The sequence below is a fragment of the Panthera pardus genome, unplaced genomic scaffold, assembly GCF_024362965.1.
Source record: "Panthera pardus isolate Hobbes unplaced genomic scaffold, ASM2436296v1 HiC_scaffold_24, whole genome shotgun sequence".
Classification (NCBI taxonomy): Eukaryota; Metazoa; Chordata; class Mammalia; order Carnivora; family Felidae; genus Panthera; species Panthera pardus.
The window spans coordinates 64,615,587-64,636,375 of NW_026526810.1; the positions used below are offsets into that span (position 1 = coordinate 64,615,587).

Genomic DNA, 20,789 nt, shown 5'->3' on the forward strand with positions numbered 1-20,789 from the left:
AGACTATTCTTTTTCTTCAGGAACAGCTAAAACACTCATGCACACAGGGGAACAATATCCTGAGAAAAAGTGTCAGGTGGAAAGTACGACAAAAAAGACCACATATGATAAACACTGAGTATGAGGTACATCTGTTTTCTTAAGGATGTTTAAAATTATTTTTGTTCTAGGGGCGCCCAGCTGGGAGAGCCTGCAACTCTTGATCTCAGGCTTGTGAGCTCCAGCCCCATGTTAGGAGAGGACTTAAAACAAAAAACCCCCAGGTATTTATGCCAATTGAAGTACTAAGATGAAAACAAACGAGTTGACATTACCCTTGAGAATGGACACATAAAGTCCATGTTTGACAGAATCTCACAGCCTGTGTGTTTTGCTACAGAACCGACAGGGTTACTGAACTTTTTTCTTCCTAACCAACACAACGAAGATGTGCTAAAACTTTGTAATTACAATGTTAGCCAGCAAAAATCTTCTCCTGTATATTTTTAAATTCCTAGAGGGATTTCCATTTATTACTTTTAAACATTCTTTCACATTTATGACACATTCTTTACTAGTTCTGACCTTTTCCCGTATCAGCAGTGTGATGGCAGGGGCTCCATTTGCATTCTCATTGCCCTTAGTGTTAGCAATCTGTTTTAAAAACTCCACTTTCTTCTTGCTGGCCATAAAGATAATTTTGTCATCACAGAAGACCATGATAGTATCAGTCAGTTCATAACCAAAGAGCCACGTCTATAGGAAAAGACAAAAGTAACAACAGTATTTACAAATTAAAAAAAATTAATGTACTTACTCAGAAATATTTATAAAATAAGGTATCTGGAATTAACTTCAAAATAAGCTAGATGTGGATACAAATGAAATGAAACTGGCCAAGAGCTTACAATTTATTGGATAATGGGTACATATTGGATAATGGGTACATTAGAGTGTCACATTATTATTTATCTACTTTGATGTTTGAAATATTCCATAATAAAGACCACCAAATCATACGGATAATTTGTGTTTCTATGAACTATACGGTTATTTAGAACAGAAACGCATAAAACAAGGGACAAAGTAGCACATCAGGGAAATGCACATTCTACCTCCCCCAAAGACTGCTAGCTGCCTACCAATTACTCATTTCTTCCCTCTCAGAAAGACTTGGGATTGTTAGCTGGGCACACTCAGCATGAAGACTACTTCCTGTCCTTTCTTGCAGCTTATGGCCATTAAATTCTGGCCAATAAGTTATAAATAGAAGTATTCTGTGGGACTTCAAGTATCTTCATAAAGGGAAAGATGTCTTCATTTTCTTCCCTTTCTCCATTCTTTCTACTTGGAATGCAGATGTAATGGCTGGAGCTCTAGCAATTTTTGCACCATGAGCCCAAGGGCTGGCCTCTATGTATGGCAGAAGACAGACCAGAAAAACCCTGTGTTCCTGAAGACTAACTAAAAGAGAAAAAAACCGTTCTACTTAATCCACTGTTAGATTTTATTGTTATATACGATTAAATCTATCCCAATTTATATACTTCTTTTTTGGGGCTGTCCACCAAACCTTTTTTTGTGTTTCTTTAGTTGAAGTATGGTTGTTTCTTTCTTTCTTTTTAAATAAGGATGTGTTTATGTTTTAAAATTTTTTCTTCCTTGTTTTGTGTGTGTGTGTGGGGGGGGGGGTCCACTGAGCTTTTAATGATGATGGAAATATTCTCTACCAGCTCCAATATGGTACTCAGTACTTGAGACTTGGGACTGAAGAATTTAATTTTTAATATGGCTAGTGAATACCACACTGAACAGTGCCATCGATGATTCGAGGATTCTCAGGCCTAAAACTGCCATAAACCTCTCACCTGTAAGGCAGTTGATTTGGCATAAACAATTTCTTCATCAACACCCACTGATACAACAATGGCATCAACGTTGGCATATTCATCTTCTCCTTTCTGAAAAGTAAAGAGTAGGTAATTTGGTCATCTTTTTATCCTAGTAAAACTGGAATACAAAGTTCAGTATTTACTCAGGGTATAGAATTTTTTCCTAATAGTAACGCCAAGTTTGCTTGGCAGCCTCACAGTCATTACTCTCTTTGTTAAACAGCTTTATTGAGAGAGAACTTACATACAATTCAACGGCTTTTAGTGTGTTCAGAGTTCTGCAACCATCACAATCTAACTTTAGAACATTTTCCTCTTTCCCAAAAGATGGCCTACATCTCCACCTAGGTCTAGGCAACTGTTAACCTAACTGGTCTCTACGGATTTGTCTATTCTGGACATTTCGTATAAATGGACTAACATATGTGGCCTCTCCATCTGGCTTCTTTCACTTAACATGCTTTCAAGGTTCACCTATGTTGTAGCATGTGTCAGTACTTTGTCCTTTCTGTGACTAAGGACCCACTGTATGGATCTACTACTGTATCTATTCATCAACTGCTGGACATCTGGGTTATTGCCATATTTTGGCTACTGTGAATAATGGTGCTATGAAGATTCATGTCAGTTTTTGTGTGGACATACTTCCCTTGAGTACATACCTACGTGAAGAATTACTAGGTCATATATATGGTAACTCTGTGTTTAACTTTTTGAGGAGCCAGACTGTTTTCCAGAGTGACCGCACCATTTCATATTCTCAAACAGCAATTTATCAGGATGCCAAATTCTCCATATCTTGACTAACACATAATGATTGGCTTTTTTTTATTAGAGACATTGTCCACTGCATGTGAAGTAGTATCTCACTGTAGTTTTGATCTGCATTTCTCTGACAGCTAATGATACTGAGCACATTTTCATGTGATTACGGACCATTTGTCTACCTTCTTTGGAGAAGCACCTATTCACATCCTTTGCCCATTGTGTAACTGAATTACTGTTTTATTATTCAGTTATAAGAGCTCCTTTTATATTCCAGATATGTCTCTTATCAGATATGACTTACAAATTTACTCCATTCAGTGGCTTCTTTTCACTTTCCTAATGATGTTGTCCTTTCACACATGATAGTTTTTAATTCTGAAGGAGTCCAAATTATTTTCTTGTGCTTTTGAGGCCATATCTAAGAAGGCTTTGTCTAATCCAAGGACATAAAAGATTTACCTGTATTTCTATAGCAGTTTTATAGTTTTAGCTCTGATATTTAGATCTAGGATTCATTTTGAGTTAATTTTTGTGTATGGTGTGGGGAAGAGGCCTAACTTCATTTTTTTGCATATGGTTACCTCATTGTTGAAAAGACTATTCTTTCCCCCACTGAACTGTCCCAGTCAAAAAATCAAATTATGTATTAGGGAAAAAAAATCAAATTATGTATTAGAAAAAAAATCAAATGACACAAATGTGAGGGTTTATTTTTGGATTCTCAATTCTATTCCATTATCTAAGCATCCATCCTTATACCAATATCATGTCGTTTTGATTACTCCAGCTTTATCTTAAGTTTTGCAATTGAGAAGTGTGAGTCCTGCAACCACTCCATCAGCTACTCTTCAACGGTTCCGTAAGACCAAAAGACTGGAAATTGTGGGCTAGCAGGTCAAATCTCTAACTTTCCCTATAAAGTCAAGAAAAACATCTACATCAGACTCTTCCACACAACAAAGCTTCTGGTTGCCGGTAAGAATCCAAATATAGTACAACAATTAAGGGTTCTGTTGAATTTCTCTACCACAAAAAAATACATAACCCAAAGAAATTACCACATAGAAACTGTATGCATTCCCCCACTGATTTTCAGGAAGAAAATGTTTTCCTTCAGGTTGGGAAGGTTTATCATTAGTTCTCACTGATAATGCAAAAGCAACGGTAGTTAAAACAGCTAGTGCCTTCAGGTCCCTGGGTGGCTCAGTCGGTTAAGTGTCTGACTTTGGCTCAGATCATGATCTCATGGTTCATGGGTTTGAGCCCTGCGCTGGGCTCTGTCCTGACAGCTCAGAGCCTGGAGCCTGCTAAGGATTCTAATATATATTTTTTTAATATTTGTTTTTGAGACAGAGAGAAAGAACAAGCAGGGGGAGGGGCAAAGAGAGGAGACACAGAATCTAAAGGAGGCCCCAGGCTATGAGCTTCCAGCACAGAGCCCGACACAGGGCTTGAACCCACAAACTGTGAGATCATGACCTAAGCTGAAGTCCAGCGCTGAACCAACTGAGCCACCCAGGCGCCCCTTCCGATTCTGTCTCCCTCTCTGTCTGCACTATCTCTCAAAAATAAATAAAAACATTAAAAATATTAAAAAGAAATTAAACAACAACAACAAAAACAGCTAGTGCCTTAGCACAAATCAAGGTAATTGGCACCAAAGTAATTCATTACCACATACTCGTGGAAGGGGAGGCTATTTCTCTAAGAATGTCCTTGATGCAATAAAAATGATCAACAGTAAGTAATCCCAACACTCTAGCATGTCTTTTTAATATTTTGTATAAAGAAACGTGAAGTACACACAAACCAGTTCTGTGTGCAAATTGAAATATGATGGTTATCTTAAGGAAAACTTTACAATTATTTGAATAACAAGTTGAAGTAGCCATTTAAGCAGACTTGGGTAACAGGCATACATTTTCTTGAAAATGAGTGAAGTGAGCCTGTCAGTTCAAGGAAAATGAAAATGTATTATGTAGTCAATGATAAAATTTGAGTTTATCACCTTTGTGATGGGCAGTGGAAAACTAGGCATTTTATAGGAATTAAAATCCTTGGAATAGGTGAGTTTGCTTCCCCATTGGCATAAAAAAGCTGAATATGTGGGCCTTTTTTTCTGTCTCCCTATTTTCAGTTTTATTGAGATCACTTTGGATAAATTTCCCATATCATTAATGACTAAGTTACATGATTACACTGTGTATACTTTTTAAAAATGTATTACTATGTATTCTGAATTTTTATACATGTTGATATCTTTTTCTTTGTTGAAAGGTTTTGACTGGAGCAAGATTTCAAATATCAAAAAATACTAAAAGAGGCTTTTTGATTAATTTCAGTGGTTTTTATAGACAGATGTATGGGCATGGAAATTACACTTATCTGTAGCTAGAACACATAAGCATTAAACATAGGCAGTTTCTTGTTCCTAATTTTGGGAGGTTATCAAGGTAGCGGCAATATTACTGCCACAAAATCCATGTTTAATGAAGAACTAGAGCATATGTAGCAAAAATTGGGAGAGGAGAGAATGTTTAATACCAAAATTAGTGTTAATGTGTGATGTCATCGGAATCATATAGCTCAGTTGTTCTCAGACTGATAGCAGGCCCTTTTACATTCTTAAATCATTCAAGACCCTAAAGAGCCTTTCTTGGCATTGGTTGTATCAAGGTTCCCCTTCCCCTCCCCCATGGTCTTGTGTTAAGTTTCTCAGGACCCACATATGAGTGAAAACATACGGTATCTGTCATTCTCTGCCTGACTTATTTAACTTAGCATAACACTCTCCAGTTCCATCCACATTGCTGCAAATGGCCAGATTGCATTCTTTCTCATTGGAAAGTAGTATTCCATTGTATATATAAACCACATCTTCTTTATCCATTCGTCAGTTGATGGACATTTAGGCTCTTTCCATAATTTGGCTATTGTTGAAAAGTGCTGCTATAAACATTGAGGTACATGTGCCCCTATGCATCAGCACTCCTGTATCCTTTGGGTAAATTCCTAACAGTGCTATTGCTGGGTCACAGGTTAGATCTATTTTTAATATTTGAGTTTTCAAGCAAAGATCAGAGACTGTTGGGCTCTGTGCTGACAGCTCAGAGCCTGGAGCCTGCTTTGGATTCTGTGTCTCCCTCTCTCTCCATTCCTCCCCTGCTCTCTCTCTCTCTCAAAAAGAAATAAAGATTAAAAAAAAATTTTTTTTAAACACTAGGGTGCCTGGGTGGCTCAGTCAGTTAAGTGTCTGATTCTTGATTTTGGCTCAGGTCATGACCTCACAATTCGTGGGTTCAAGCCCAAAGATGGGCTCTGTGCTGACACTGTGGAGCCTGCTTGGGATTCTCTCTCTCCCTCTCTCAAAATAAATAAGCATTAAAAACAAACAAAACTCCCAAAACACAAGGGGCGCCTAGGTGGCTCAGTCAGTTGAGCATCTGACTCTAGGTTTTCGCTCAAGTCATCATCCCAGGGTCATGAATCAAGCCCTGTGTCGGGCTCTGCCCTGAGTGTCAAGGCTGCTTGGGATTCTCTCTCTCCCTCTGTTTCTAAAACAAAACAAAACAAAACAAAACAAAACAAAACACAAGAAACGGCAAGCGTTGGCAAGGATGTGGAGAAAAGGAACCCTTGTGCACTGTTGATGGGAATGCAAACTGGTACAGCTACTGTGGAAAAGAGTAAGAAGGTTCCTCAAAAAGTTAAAAATAGGGGCCCCTGGGTGCCTCAGTTGGTTAAGCGTCCGACTTCGGCTCAGGTCATGATCTCGCAGTTCGTGGGTTCGGGTCCTGCATCGGCTCTGTGCTGACAGCTCAAAGCCTAGAGCGTGCTTCAGATTCTGTGTCTCCTTCTCTCTGTTCCTCCCCTGCTCATGCTCTGTCTCTCCCTCTCTCAAAAATAAATAAAGATAAAAAAAATTTTTTTTTTTTTAATTTTAAGAAATGTTAAAAATGGAACTACCCTCTGATCCAGTAATCACGCTACTGGGTATTTACACACCCAAAATACAAAAATACTAATCTGAAAGGATATATGTACCCTTACGTTTTATTGCAGCATTATTTACAATAACCCAATCATGGAAGCAGCCCAAGTGTCCACTGATACATGAACGGATAAAGAAATGGCATATATATATATATATATATATATATATATATACACACACACACATATATGCATACACACACACATATATACATATATATATACATACACACATATATATATACACACACACACATATATATATATAATGGAATATTATTAAACCATAAAAAAGAACAAAATCTTGCCATTTGCAATGACATGGATGGAACTAGAGTATGATGCTAAGCATTGTAAGTCAGAGAAAGACAAACACCACATAATTTCACTAGTATGTGAATTGTAAGAAACAAAATAAATGAACAAAGAAAAAAAAAAGAGAAACAAACCAAGAAACAGACTCGTAACTATAGAGAATTGATGGTTACCAGAAGGGAGGTGGGTGGGGAAGTGTGTTAAATAAGTGATGGGGATGAAGAGTACACTTATCATGATGAGCACTGAGTAACGTATAAAAGCACTATATTGTACACCCGAAACTAATATAACACTGTATGTTAACTATATTGAAATTAAAATAAAAGCTTAATAAAAAAATTTTTAAAAAAGAACATATCTGTTCAATGCTAGTCCTTAACAGCTGGTAGAATTTAATAATGCTGTTGTGCTTATATGATCTTTACTTTTTAATTTTGGAAAGTGACACAATTTTCCATTTATAGTGATGTAAAGGATCCTTTCTGAATATAGTTAGATTTAAAGAATTCAACAGGATTCTGGAAGATAAAAGAGGACATGAGTGGGAAACAACTAAGCAGAGCTATGGTAGCTGCACCCCAAGTGCCTGACAAGCTTTCTCAATGGTAAGGTATGCAGATCTCAAAGAGCCCCAGGGGGCTAAACTCTGGAGGCACCAAGTATCAGGGAAAGGGAACGGAGTATACTGCACTTGGGTGAGTTCAGGGCTAAAAACGGAAGGTCTGGTCAGTAAGCTTAAGAGAGGGACTCCCCTGCCTCTTGCCCCCCCCCAGTTCTTGAAAGTCCTGAGACAACACCTAATCCTTTAGCAAAAATCTCTGGAAAAATGAGCTCAAAAAGGCTCTAGCTTCAGATATTAGGCACAGCAGAAGCAAGTACTAATTTTTAGAAAGTTAAAGTCTGTATTTTGAGTGACCATCAGGAACGAATTAAGATTTTTCTTTGCATGTCCTCACTGAATTCAGAGAAAACTCTTCACATACTGACATTTGGGGGTCCTCCATGGAATAAGTGAGCCTATTCACTCTACAGTTACCCCTATTCTTTGAGAGGCCCCATCCATGCAGAGCTGCCAACCAGTGTCTTATTATTTTATTCTTAATACGGATGGGTAGCCAAGTCTTACTTTGGTGTCTGTGAGGTCTCCAATATGTAAGAGGAATCAAGGAAACTCAGAGGAAACAGACAACACAGAGAACAGAAGATAAAAATTAAATAAAAACACCTCCTATAAAATAAATATAGTATATCCATGAAACAACGAGAGTAGAGATTAAGAAGAAATTAAAAATAGCTGAAAATTTTAAAAATCTGTAAGTGGGAAAATAAAGTTAAGAAGCAGTATTGGAAATAGAGGACAAAGATAGGAAACAAAACTGAAAGATAGCCAACAAACTTAAGTCAAGCGGTCTAAAGCTCTGGAAGGGGAATATCAGGGGCAACAAAAAAGATCACTGAGGAAATGGAGGGAAAAAAGTAATCAAACAGTGAATGAATCTAACACTGAAGGGCACTGAGCCTGGAGACTGAACAGAACCCCCCCCCCCGCCCCCCCAATTCAATGCATGGAAGGAAAAAAAAAAAAAGGCTCCTATGAAGGCAGTGAAATTTCAAAACACAAGGGATAAAGAGAGGATTTGAAATGTTTCAGAGAGAACAGGCCATATATACTGAATCAGGAAAGAGACACATTTGCCTTCTGAAAATACTGCAAGTTTGAAGACTACCGAATGACTGCTTAGATTCTGAGCTGAATTCAACCTTGAATTTTAATCACACTTAACTATATTATTAACCAAAAGTGAAGACAGAATAAAACTTAAGACACACAACCGCTTAAGAAACATATATTCTCTATATCCTTTAAAAAGCTTAGAGAAAATGCTCTTACAAGAAAAAAAAAATCAACACAAAGGTTGTAGGATATAGGGGACCCAATATTGGAAAGTCCCAAGTTCAGTAGGCTTGGAGAACAACCTGTACAGATAGAACAATATAATGTAAGGTTGGGGGAGGGGAATGGTGGTGAAGCTAAAAAAACAACACAGAATTGGGGCGCCTGGGTGGCTCTGTCAAGCATCTGGACTCTTGATTTTAGCTCAGGTCATGATCCCACGGTTCATGGGATGGAGCCCCACACTGGGCACTGACAGCGTGGTGCCTGCTTGGGATTCTCTGTCCATCTCTCTCAAAATAAATAAACTTAAAAAAAAAAAAAAACCCAACACAGAATTAATAAAATATCTGACAAGTGTGAAAAATTTAAGTGTATTTATTTGGAGAGAGAACACGAGTGGGGGAGGGGCAGAGACAGAGAAGGAGACAGAGAATTCTAAGCAGACTCCATGCTGTCAGTGCAGAGCCTGATGCAGGGCTTGATCCCACAAAGAGTGAGATCATGATCTGAGCTGAAATTAAGAGTCAGATGCTCAACCAACTGAGACACCCAGATGCCCCACGTGTGACAATTTTAAAATAAAAGATTGAGAAGATTATGACAGGCCTGAAGGAAATAATTAGGGCTAGGAGCATTTAAAAAAAGAGAGAAATTTAGGCAATCACTAGTGTCAGGAAAAATGAATCGTAGAGAATAGGAAAGGTAATTGTACTTTATTACTTCACCCAGCAGTGAAAGTATCTACATGAGCATAAAAATGTAAACTTACTACTGATTTTAATAAAAATTGTGAAAAAAAAAAAAAACTTATCAAGAGGGGTGGATATGTGATAAATCAAGTATAATAAAATGTCAATTATTAATGTAGGTGGTGGGTACACAGGTGTTCACTGTAAAAATCTTTGACTTTTCTCTCTGTTTGAAGTTTTCCATAACAATGTGTCAGGGAGAGATTTATTTATTTTTTTTAATGTTTATTTATTTTTGAGACAGAGAGAGACAGAGCATGAACGGGGGAGGGTCAGAGAGAGGGAGACACAGAATCCGAAACAGGCTCCAGGCTCTGAGCTGTCAGCACAGAGCCCAACGCGGGGCTCGAACTCACAGACCGCAAGATCACGACCTGAGCCAAAGTCGGCCGCTTAACCGACTGAGCCACCCAGGCACCCCAGAGAAATTTATTTTTTTAAATTTTTTAATGTTTATTTATTTTTGAGAGAGAGAGAGAGAGAGAGAGAGGGAGAGAAACAAAGTGTGACTGGGGGAGGGGCAGAGAGAGAAGGAGACACAGAATCAATCCAAAGCAGGCTCCAGGTTCTGAGCTATCACCACAGAGCCCGATGCGCACGGCTGGAGCTCATGAACCACGAGATCGTGACCTGAGCCTATTAACCGACTGAGCTACCCAGGCAACCCTGTCAGGGAAAGATTTAAAAAGTATCAGGAGGTAAGGAAGCTGGAATGAAGTGTGACAGAATACAAAAGTTAAATTTAAATCCTAAACTACCAAAACAAGACAACAGTTAATATCTAAGACTGACAATTCAAGAAATAACAATGTATAGACAGCATTTCAAAATATGAAGCAGAAGAACTAAAAGTAACTGCTTCTGAGGCAGTTGACTGGTTTTTAAGGTTTTCAGAACTACCTGTTTTTTTAAAAACCTATGTTATTACTTACTTAATTAAAAGTAACAAAGTACAAAGTACATATAGATAAAATGAATAAGCAGAAACTGTGAAGGTGGTATCAGAATAATAAAAGTTGGGGAAATACCATGACAGAGGAACAACTATCTCCCTTTGAACCAAATGGGTATTGCACTAAAAAGAGGAAACATTTTTGAAGTACCGGGTTATAGCCAGGATATAATTTGTCATTCATACCAAGACAATCTGGAGAATAAAAAGGTGTGCCATTAATAATTACATAGAGACAACAGGTGAATAGTACCAGGAAAGGAAGAACTTATGGTCACCTATATGTAGCCTGGACAGAAGCCTCTTCGAACCAAGCAAGGATGCATGAAAGCTCAGAAACTGTCACCATCGTTCATTGAGTGGCTACTACATGCCAGGCACGAGAATTGGTAACCAGGGATAAAAATGTAAGAAAGTTAGTAACGGGAGTAGACTATAAAAGTTGAGCATGCAAGAATAAATGTACCCCAACCTGCTCAGGCATTTACTTCCATCTAGCCTCCTCTTCTTGAAGTCAAGGGACCCACACATTACTTAAACCTTTATCTACCTCACTCAAGATAAAAGAGCCATTAAGAATGGGAATGGATACAAATAACCCAATATCTTGATGAAAGAAACATGGGAATTGCCTATATTTTAAAGAACCTTCCTAAGCCATAAAAGGTAACTGTCTACTTTTGGAGAGCAATCCAGAACAAGACACTCGTCCGCAACACAAAAATCAGCAGTCAGAAAGCACCAATTGAGCGAGGCACAGACACTATAGCATAAAGTTTTCTCCATGGACACAAACTTTCTTTTTTAGGGTTAGAGCCACCCATCATTTCCATCCTGACCCGTGGCATACAGGCACGTGAGTGAACGCACTGGACTGGCTTTCCTTTTGAAAACGGTGACATAATTCTTTTGGGATAAAAGGCAGATGACTAAAGTCAAGGTTCACACATAGCAGGATGCCCTAAGAGGTAGGGTTCGAGGTGTGCCTGGATATTGTTTCCCTCGGTTCTCAAAGCAGCTGAACTGCAGAATGGAGACTAACCTCCTTCACCTCTTACCCCATGCAGTACTAATCATAGTACCTGGTTAAAAATGATCACAATCCTGAAAAGGCTGGGAGCCCTAAATAAGGACCCAGTTAAGTATAAGAGGAGAGGAGAAGCCCAGAGCCCACTCTCACGATCCACTGCCACTACCCGGAGTTTTCTAACACAGAAATAGACAAGGGCTGCAAATGCTTGCTGCTCACGCAAGTTCTGATCTAAAATAGAAGAGGCAGGACTGGACTAGACTCCAACATCTACAGTCACAAAACAGTAATAAGTTCTAGTTGTCACGAAGATCTCCTGTTTGATTTTCGACTGAGCCGATTTTCTCATTTTTAAAATGACACTATATACTTACTAATGTTTTGGAAATTTCTACTCAAACAGAAGTGTGTGATGTTGCTGTTTTTAGACATAAATTAATGAAAACTGTAATAAAAAATAATATGTTATTTGCAGTAGCCTCACAATATGTATTTAACCCAAACTCAATTTGCAGATAAGTGAGATTAGAAGTCACATTAGCTCCTGTTCTTATTAAAAATAACAAAACAAAACATGGGGAGCCTGGCTGGCTCAGTCAGTGGAGTGCTGGACTCTTGGTTTCAGCTTAAGTCATGATCCCAGGTCGTGAGACTGAGCCCCACGTTAGCTCAGTGCAGAGCCTGCCTGGGATTCTCTCTCCCTCTGACCCTCTCCCCCGCTCATGCTCTCTCTCTAAAAAACAAAATAAGGTTAGTAGCTTTTTGGTTCTCCACTAATCTCTATGGCTGAAGAGAGCTGGAGCTACCACACACAATCACACAGTTCTGAAAAGCTTATGTGTGCAGGTATTTAAAACAAAAAAGTGGATGTGGCAACTAACAAATTTTCTAGCTTGTGAATTTTTTTCATAATGGATATTTCTTTGAAGATGGGTATGGACAATACAAGACTTGGGATCTGTATAGTTCAAGCTATTCCTGCATCTCAAGGCTAGTTTTCTTATTAAAAAAGGAAAAAGTGTAAAAAATACATATAGCACGCACCTATATACTTCACTATCTTTCTGCTACAGCTAAGAGAATAAGCAACCAGAATTTACCCGACAACCATGATCTTTGTTTAAGCAGGTCAGAATGAAGTACTGTAACCTGGAAAGACTATGATGCAGAAAGGAATTCTACAGGTGGGTTCTGGACATAATTATTAAAATTCACAGTTATAAGAAAATAGAAAGTTTATTCAAATAAGATTTTCAAAATAATTAGCCACAAATTTTGCTAATGAGTACATTTTCATGTGGACTTGACACATAACTTTATACAATACCAGTTCTTATTAACATTTAACATACCTCTTCAAATGACGTAAGTAGAAGGGCCAGGATAAACCTTAATGGTTTCTGGGTGCCTGGGTGGCTCAGTCCTTAAGCATCTGACCGGCTCAGGTCATGATCTCATGGTTCGTAAGTTCAAGTCCCACATCATGAGCTGGAGCCCTGCTTTGGGTGGACTTGTGCCCCACTTTTCTCTCTCTCCCTCTCTCTGCCCCTTGCTCACTTGCGCCCTCTCCCTCTGTCTCTCTCTCAAAAATATTTTTGAGGAACAAAAAACAAGGGCCTATAATTTAACTTTCCTTGATTTAAACACTGCTACTTAATATTATTAAGTTTGCCAATCTGTCTTTAGGCCTCCAGTTTTTCCCAGTCTCATGCTTTGCATTTATCAATCACGTAATGGAACACTGACTAAATGAATCTTAGCTTTTGTGAATGATCTAGAGAAGATGAAGAATAACCTGATAAACTCTTAATTACTGGGACTAGGAACAACCTACACATCTAAGCTGTATAATTTCAGGGTATATGAGTGGAAGAGAGAGTTTCTGATTTATTTATATTTATTATATACTGCACCCTTGTACATCAATCTTTGGAAAATACTGCAACTTTCAGAAAGTTTTTTTTTTCTTTTTAAAAACACATTTTTATTTTTTTTCACAGCATGCTTTTTTAATGTTTATTTTTGACAGCGAGCGGGGGAGGGGCAGAGAGAGAGGGGGACAGAGACCCAAAGCAGGATCTGTGCTGACAGCAGAGAGCCTGGTGTGGGGCTCCAACTCAAGAACTATGAGATTACCACCTGAGCCAAAGTCGAATGCTCAACTTTTTTTTTATTGGAGAGGGGGAGGGAGAGAGAGAGAGCCCACGAGCACCAGAGAGGGAGTGAGCTTGAGCGAGTGAGCTTGAGCGCATATGTGTGAGCAAGCAGGAAGGGAGACAGACAAAGGGAGTGAGAGACTCTTAAGCAGGCTCCAAGCTCAGGGAGGAGGAGCCTTTCACAACCCTGGGATCTTGACTTGAGCTGAAATCAAGAGTTCAATGCTCAACGGACTGAGTCACCCAGGTGCCCCAGAAAGTTTTTGTAACGTGCATTATTTAAAAATGTAACAGTGAAAGAAACTGTGAAAACATTTGATAGAAATTAACCAATACAAAATCTTAAAAATAAAACTATGTTCGGCATTTTTCTAGGATTAAGTCCTTATTTTCATAAAAATGCAACAAAGAATCCGTTTTACTTTCAATTATCTAACACATTTATCTTCAAAGAATTAAAGACACATGAACCTTTAATATGACTGGCAGGTAACTGACCAAGTTTAATAGCTTGGTTTTTAGTGGAGGGTCTCTTTGAACGGCAATTTACATGCTGAAAATCAGAACTGATCACTTTTGTCAGGACATTTTTCAGGTTTTAAAAAGTCTTTATTAGTTTTAGCTTCCCTGGATGACAGAGTTCAGAGGCCAGACTTAAGCTCGACAGCTCAGCCTGCACCACAGGACGCAATCAAATGTATGAATTGATAAATTACTTTCATAAAAATAAATTTCAATCGTGGACGTTTCTCAAGCGGCAAAATTACCCAACCTTTAAAACACTGGAGACTGCAACAGCGCTTTTTCTCAACACGTGCCCCGGATACTCTACCAAAGAGGAAAACTAGTGAGGTTTTAAGCATCACATCGTTTTTGCATTACTAATGCTTGCAGGTTTTCAGCATTAGGGTTTCTGTGTTACCCACAGCAGGGCCTAGAACATGAGACGGCTGCGCGTGAGCGGTTTTTTTTTTTTTTGTTTTTTGAACTCCAGCAAAAGCCCCGCAAACGATAAACACGAAAAGCCGGATTCACATCTTGCTGGCCCCTCCATCCACCCTTTACGAAGAAGGTTGCCAATTCTGACGGGACCTGGGGCGGAATACTCGGATTCTGGAAGGACAGAGCGAGTGCGTGGGTGTGTATGAACACTGCAGGAGGGGGGCAGCAAGACGTGATCACAGAGTGGGAGGGAAGGATGATGCCTCTTCCAGGGCGGGAAGGAATTGTGAGAGGAGGCTGTTATGCATGACGGGGGCCAGCACGCGGGGAAGATGGTGGTGGATGCAGGGCAGGGTGATTGCGGGGGATTCCCTGTTCCGGGGCGGCGCTGGGGGCGGCCTGCGGTGAATGGTCCTGCAGCAACTAAAGGGGCGCGACACTGAACCCGGGAATTCCCGACGGAAAGGGAAAAAAGGGCGCCGAGAAATGGGGTTATTATGGGATGGCAGAGGGGGGCTCCCCAGGGAAAATTACGGGATCTATCTCACCCGCCAATTGCTGTACAGTCTCTTCACTCGTCGGTAATAAGCGTCTTTGTCCAGAGTCACAGCCATAGCCACAGACGCCGCTCCTGCTCGGGTTCCGAGAATCACGCGAGGTCCCGGATCCGCCACCCGCTCTCGGCCCCGGAATCCCGCACTCTCCCAGTGACCCGGAAGTATCGACCTCAAAGATGCCCTTTCCGCTTCCGGGTCCCGACAGCGCTTGGATTTTTTTTTTTTTTTTTTTTCTTTTAATCCTCTCTCCGGAGGTTAGCGGAAGGAGAGGAAGAAAGACAGTGGAAAATCAACAAAATGTGCAACACTAAAAGAGTCTAGATTTTCGCGGGGTTTTCTTGTCAACTTAGCAACAGCCGCACGCGAAGCGACGTCATCACGTGACGCTCCGCCCCGCCCTCACTCTCAGTCGGGCTGCGGTTTGCAGGAGCTCCAACTTCTGGCGGAGGCGGCAGCGGCGGGGCACCGCGAAGGAAGCGGGAGGCCTGCCGAGCCTGCCCCGCCCCACACGAGCTGCCGCGCGCCGCTGCAATGGCCCCACCCACCGACAAATGCCGGGGAAGCGGAAAGAGCGGGAGCTGGCGTGGGACGGGAGAGGGAAGGCTGGGTGCGTTCCCCTCCTAGAAAGGGTGGGGAAGCAAAACCCTTTGCAGCTCCTGGTCTAGAAGGATCCTTCGTGGTGGGACGCTGGGTCTGAGGCTCCGGGCACACACACAGAGAACAAACCGAGGAGAAAAAAACGCACCCTACCAATAAATTACGGTGAAAGGACCTTGCCTTAGAAAAGGAAATGAAATGCCCAGGCTTCATCTGAGCCCTGGGATGGTGGGAGAAGAGTTGTAGGAAACAAATGGCTTGAGGGGCTTAACACAACCCAGTCTCCGCCCCCCCCCCCCCCAACCCGGCTCAAATCTTGACAACGTTCCTTCCGGTCAGCCTGTCCCCTTGCCACAGTCCATGAAGTGACACCATTCTTAAGGCTTCTCAAAAGCACCGTTATTTCAGTTAATTCCAGGTAAAATGTACATGGTTCCTTGGCAACATTCTTCCTCCTCATTTCAGAACTTGGGAGTTTGAATCTGAACATTTGCCTACTATTTACATTAAATAATTGCCTTGCCTTTAGCAAGCTGGACTACACTTAACATATGCCCTTTGGTGGAGTGGAGACAACTTGTCTGTCCTGTCCAAGGTAACTTTGTATGAGAGATAATGAACTTTGGAAATGGTATTGAAATTACCCATCATGAATTCAAAATTAACCTTAATATTGGGTTTGAGCAAATATAGAACAAAGGAAGAGTGGAAAAGGATTAACTTAAATTTATTAATGCCAAGGGGAAGGAAGGTAACAGTTCCTGACCCTCCAGCTGTATCCACAGTTCGGCCAGGAACAGGCTCTGCCAGAGGCTAGGGCCAGCGCTACATAGTCTGTGGTTAATGGAGGGGTTTAGGGAGGGGTGAGCACATCAGCTGCTCTAGTCTCCTTTCCTTCCCCAGAAATGAGGAAGTGGTCATGTATTTTTTTAGGAGTTCCCCCTGCCCACCCAATCCTCTCAATTTTGGAAGCAATCAGGTACAAGTTTTCTTTTTCCTTTTCACCTCCTGGAGTCCTGGGTTTCCCCACATCTCCCCTGCCCCTCCCACTTTTCCATAGTCCAAGGGCCAGAGTAATTGAAAATAACAGCAGCCACCCAAGCAATGGGGACCATGCTGGGGCTTCAGTCATCAGCATCTTCGCTCGAGTCTGAGTTGGCTGGCATCATAGGATCATCAATGAGTGAGAAGTCCCTTTCTGAGCTATCATAGCCCTGAGATAAATCATCATCATCATCTTCATCCTCATCGTCCTCGTCTTCCTCAGGCTGCAGTGGTGGCAACCTCAAGGCAGTACCAGAGGTGGTAGTGGCTGGTGAAGAAGGGAAGCCAGTGGCTCTCAGGCCTGGATGGTGATGGTGGTGATGGTGGGGGTGGGGGTGGTGGTGGTGGTGATGAAGCATGGTGCTGGAGTCTACATGAGGGGATGATGCTGCACCACCCATCACAAACGGCATAAAAGGCAAAGATGCAGAAGCGGCACTGCTGTGACCCAGAGATGACACAGACTGCAGGCCACTACTGCTGTGTTGGAAGGTATTATGCAGAGACAGGGACCCAGTGCCTCCACCCTGCATCAGGGCCATCATCTTAGAAAGGTCTGGTCGCATCCTACGGGCCCGCTTCTTGCTGCTGTCTGGTGCAATAGGCCCTGGCAAAACCCGGTTGAACACAGTTTCAGCATGGTGACCCTAGGAGAAAGGAAAAGAAGATGGTAAACAAGTAAGAAAGTCAAAAAGCAAAATAGAAGCCAACAGAGCCCTAGCTTGCAAATTCTTTTTCACTGACTCTATCTTTAGGAGCAGCAAAACAAGCACATTCAGATAAGGCTTGATGGTAATAAGGAGGAGGAAATGCTGGATGTAGCTGCTGGAAGCACTGCAAGGCCCAAGCTAAGATCAAGGAATTGATACTGATACTCATGTGAACCAGAGTTTTCTTTTTTCCGTGACTACATTGTATCTTTAGTCCATCCGCCCATTTCTTACCTTTAAGAAATTAAAGGGGCCTGAGTAAGCCAATGAGTGAATCAGTATTTGCACAGTATACTTTACTGATGGCAGGTTGTTCACATGAAATTTATCATGTGAAGTGCAGAACGACTATATTGGTATTCACAAAGTTATCACTCATTAGAATATCAGAGTGTGGTAAACTAAAGACAGGTCAGGTTAAGACTCCTGGATGTTTAGAACAACAAAAAGACTGTGGGTAGCTCCTCGTGAAATTTAAGTTTTGTTCACACTGATAAAAAGAACCTATCTGCTGAATTTTAAGTCACTTCTTCTAGATGTTCTGACTGTAAATTTTAATTAAGTATACCGAAGCTGGAACTAGTACCTCTGCTTTGCTAGACCTAAGTACAATACTGGGTAACCTAGAATTAAACTCAGACAGTTGGTGCCTATATCTCTGCACTCTATTTACCAATCTAACTCTAACACGTGACACGGGAATATACCTTTCTGATTTGGAGATAAACCTCTCAATACTCCGTATTTGTATAGACTTTTAAAATATAACTATAATAGCACCTAAACTCCCACAGTTACAAGTAATAATGCAGTGCTAGATATACGATCAATTCTGTCTACATCAAAAATTCTGTACTAGTCATATTATGATTTTCTGTGACTCCCTAGGATCTTTTGTTTCAACTGACTATAAAGAAATAACAAAATACTTGAGGTAAAAATAGGTAATACTGGAGAAAAGCCTTTTTTATGAAGCTGCTCTGTAACGTGAAATTCAAGACAGAGAAGGATCCAGCCTTCAGCCATCAGTCTCACATATCAACCACTGTGCTTATTATCACACTTTTGGTCCCATGGAGGATAAGAGGAAAAATTAAACTATTCTTCTATGGCCAACAATCCTTATATGAAACCACTTTTACCAATAAAAAAAAATAAGCTTCATAAATGCCCCTCACAAATTACTATAATGTGCAAAATAATGATCTCAATTTGTTAAATGCAAAAGATAATGTTTATTTGGAAACTGACTTTGCTAAAAGATACATTGTATTTTTATATACATATTACATATATATGTAAAGATGTACATGAAAGGGGATGATTAGATAAAGGGAGTATATACAAGTACTTATCACTTTAAGTGCTTCCCAAACAAACCATGATTTAATATGTTTAAAAAATATAATTACTGCCCAAAGTAAGGCTAACATAGCAAAGAGAAACTTTTACAGTTATATTTTGGTAGAAAGGATTATCAGCACTTAATCTACCAAAAGGCTTATAACTGGGGTAAAAGCATAAGTACATTTGAAAATAATGGAATAACCAATGTTGTTTCAAACTATAAAACATGTTTTCCTTTCCTTTTTCCATTACTGGCGTTATTATCAGTGATTCTCAAACTCCTCCATGTTGGGAAACGCTATGACTATTTTCCTTAGTAGCCCCCAAGTCCCTTCTAAAATAAACAGGATCCTGGGGCGCCTGGGTGGCTCAGTCAGTTAAGCGGTCGACTTCGGCTCAGGTCATGATCTCACAATCTGGGAGTTCGAGCCCCGCGTCGGGCTCTGTGCTGACAGCTCAGAGCCTGGAGCCTGTTTCAGATTCTGTGTCTCCCTCGCTCTGACCCTCCCCCATTCATGCTCTGTCTCTCTCTATCTCAAAAATAAATAAACGTTAAAAAAAAAAAATTTTTTTTAAATAAATAAATAAACAGGATCCTAAAACTTTTAAGAGATTATCTGCTCCAATACCCTCAACTTTTCAGGATGTGCAAACTGAAAGGTTAAAGATTTGCCAAAACTCCCTAGTCAATCCCTAGAAGAGCAGAAGGCCTTGAATGTTCCAACACATCTTACTAATTCTTGTGTTTTAATATGCTTGACGTGCTAGTTACTTTTTAGAACTTTATGCTATTGTAGAGATAACAATGCTAAAGGACTGTATTAAAACCAATAAAATTACTCTGGTTTTCTGATTGGTGGACTGAAGATAAATTTTTTTCATACACTGTTAAAAAGGTAAGTAACATAGCATCAAATAATTTCTCCAGTCACATCTAGTGTGGGAACAGAGTGGTAACGCCTCAGTCTCACTCACCTTTTTCCCATTCCTAGAGTTAGCTGTCTGGACAGGTTCCACTCCCAAACAGTTCAATTCCGCCTTATTATTTTTTTTACATCTCTGCCACTTCTGTTTTCTGCGATCCTCCATATACTGAAATAGAAAAGGATCAGTCATCCTAGAGGAATAAAAATCTTCCCTGGAGTAATTATTAAGGTACTAGTGTCTAGTTTGACAATACATGCTTATTGCATGGCAAGGAAAGGATTAGTCCTGGTGGGAAACTGCCATTAAGCTGATCTCTCCCCCCAAAATCAGGTGATCAGATAATAGTTCAACAGTAAATAACTGCCTAGTATTTAGTTTAGCAAGTGCTTTAACTTATTTTATTTTGATCCTTACAACTCTGTGAGTTGGGAAGACGAGGTATTATTATTCTGATTTGGCAGATACAGAAATGATGACATAATACGGCATGCTTCCTCCCTCTCACACAGCTTAAACACCAAGGGAATGACTTTAAATCTTGCTGGATGGAACTGCCACTCACCGCTAGAAATCGGGGATCAACAGCGAACTCTGGATGACCCTGTAACCACATCTCCAGTTCAGCCCGGCGAGGGGCATCCTCACCCACCAGCAAAGTACCATCCACCTTATTGATGACAGGGATCCGGGTCTCCAGGTCCACATCAAGGTGATTAGGCTCTTCCATGCACTCCACCTCCAGCTGCAAACCCAGAATCCACCCCCATGAGCACATACTCTTCTTTGGGGCAGGGAGGGAGGGGGAGTAGAGCCAATGGTAGCCATAAAATAATTCTAGTATCTTCTAGTCCCTTAATCCCAACTGCCTTCATCAATTAGTAGGAATAAAAAAAATCTAATCATCACATTAAAGACTTTTTCTGTCACTCAC

General features: G+C 40.4%; 2 protein-coding genes and 1 long non-coding RNA gene across 8 annotated transcripts in view; 1 reads left to right on the top strand and 2 right to left on the bottom strand.

Moving 5' to 3' along the window:
- Positions 1 to 15,410, bottom strand: part of SUPT16H (SPT16 homolog, facilitates chromatin remodeling subunit) — a 39,346-nt gene extending 23,936 nt beyond the window's left edge. The window contains exons 1-3 of the mRNA XM_019430588.2: positions 15,225 to 15,410; positions 1,848 to 1,940; positions 565 to 735 (exon numbers count right to left, since the gene is read on the bottom strand). Coding sequence (XP_019286133.1) covers positions 565 to 735; positions 1,848 to 1,940; positions 15,225 to 15,290 — 330 coding nt within the window. The 5' untranslated portion in view covers positions 15,291 to 15,410. The remainder of the gene's footprint in view (positions 1 to 564; positions 736 to 1,847; positions 1,941 to 15,224) is intronic.
- A 324-nt stretch (positions 15,411 to 15,734) lies between these two features.
- Positions 15,735 to 20,784, top strand: LOC109255749 (uncharacterized). Its single transcript, XR_002075336.2, has 2 exons — positions 15,735 to 16,425; positions 20,368 to 20,784. It is a non-coding gene; the product is annotated as an uncharacterized LOC109255749 (long non-coding RNA).
- The window catches only part of CHD8 (chromodomain helicase DNA binding protein 8), a 61,265-nt gene continuing 57,017 nt past the window's right edge, over positions 16,542 to 20,789 (bottom strand). For 5 of the 6 annotated variants that reach the window (XM_019430562.2, XM_019430560.2, XM_019430564.2 and 2 more), the window contains exons 36-38: positions 20,421 to 20,600; positions 19,907 to 20,023; positions 16,542 to 17,521 (exon numbers count right to left, since the gene is read on the bottom strand). In XM_019430562.2, coding sequence (XP_019286107.2) covers positions 16,955 to 17,521; positions 19,907 to 20,023; positions 20,421 to 20,600 — 864 coding nt within the window. In that variant the 3' untranslated portion in view covers positions 16,542 to 16,954. The remainder of the gene's footprint in view (positions 17,522 to 19,906; positions 20,024 to 20,420; positions 20,601 to 20,789) is intronic. The other variant, XM_019430563.2, reaches the window with a different exon arrangement.